Raw genomic sequence first — 1,284 nt, 5'->3', positions numbered from 1 at the left:
TTTTTTTGCATTAACACACATCCTCATTCACATGGGACGCATGTGGAAATTTATTGTCATCCCATCACTAATGACAACTATGCTCGTTCCGTACTGTGTAGGTGTTGGTGTTCCCCCAAATGTGAAACTGTTTGACATCGACCCTCACACATTGTGCATGCCACGGGATGTGCCGGCTAAATCCCACAGTGGCATTACTGGCTACGTCATCATATGGACTCACGATGGTGAAGAGCAGGAAATAATCCGACTCCCCTCAAGTCGCCTCTATAACTTCAAACATTTGAAATGAGGAGGAAAATCCTTTTGCCTCTCTATTAATGCACAAAGTCGTTGGGAATTTTTAATAAATTTCGAGTACGTCCGTTCCCACGGTGAATTCCCATGGGCAACTAAGCCACGGTCGAATGGTGGTTAGTCCATTCTACATGTTTTATCAATGGCTGTGATATAAATCAAAATTAACTGGAGGACTTGATAATAAGCATAAAAATGCGCCTTTGCGAGACAATTATCAAAATCCCGCAGGTTACTTCCTATTAATCAACCGCATAAAAATGCCCGGACGCATTTAAGAGAAGTAATGGTAGGACAGTCATAAATACCCCATAGTATACATTTAACAGCAGGTGGTGTATGTGTATTTAAAGAGATCATGAAGGGAAAGTCTGGTTTTGGATGGAAGGGGAAGGCGCAACTATCAAGACGGTGAGATCTGCAGCGACCCCTATTATCACAATGACAAGCAAGCATACACCGATTCCTGTAATCCCCACTTTAGTCGATTCTGCCTCGACCTCATTTAGCACCACGACCGGCGGTCCTACCTCGAAGGCGTTAATTGCAGCAGTCGTGTTCACTGCCATGGTAGTGGTACTTGGGTTTACTTCACGTAAGTCCGTGTAAGTTGCCAACTGCTTCATCGGCACAGAATATCACACCTCAAAATATACGTTTACTGAGCTTACACTTGTATCCATTACTTCAAATTCATTAATCCGTAAATGGCTTTATTCCTCTGAGGTGAATTTGGCAAGGTGATCTCACTTTCAATTGGATTGGTTGATCGACTGATCAACAGGCCGATTGTTACCGAGCAAAAGCTGTTTGGAACTGCAATATACTGCTGAGGCTGCTTGCAACCCTAGAAAAGTATCCCTGCTCAACAGTCTAGCAGTTTCCACCTACGTGACCACTTTTGCCAGCGTGCTATTTGCAGTTGAAATTCGGTAATTGTCACTCCAGGCCGTAGGCCAATCAACCACTGCTAGGTATGCGTAACTG

General features: G+C 43.8%; 1 protein-coding gene across 1 annotated transcript in view; it reads right to left on the bottom strand. All coding sequences in view use genetic code 11, as the record gives it.

Annotated features, from left to right (window-relative positions):
* EGR_07715 (hypothetical protein) overlaps positions 1 to 923 on the bottom strand; it is a gene marked incomplete at both ends in the record, with an annotated part of 1,439 nt that extends 516 nt beyond the window's left edge. The window contains one exon of the mRNA XM_024496964.1: positions 828 to 923. Coding sequence (XP_024348587.1) covers positions 828 to 923 — 96 coding nt within the window. The remainder of the gene's footprint in view (positions 1 to 827) is intronic.
* Between the last annotated feature and the right edge of the window lie 361 nt (positions 924 to 1,284).

This window comes from Echinococcus granulosus, assembly GCF_000524195.1.
Source record: "Echinococcus granulosus chromosome Unknown EG_S00085, whole genome shotgun sequence".
Classification (NCBI taxonomy): domain Eukaryota; kingdom Metazoa; phylum Platyhelminthes; class Cestoda; order Cyclophyllidea; family Taeniidae; genus Echinococcus; species Echinococcus granulosus.
The sequence above is the reverse complement of the archived record's forward strand: the minus strand, read 5'-3'. Positions and strand labels throughout refer to the sequence as shown.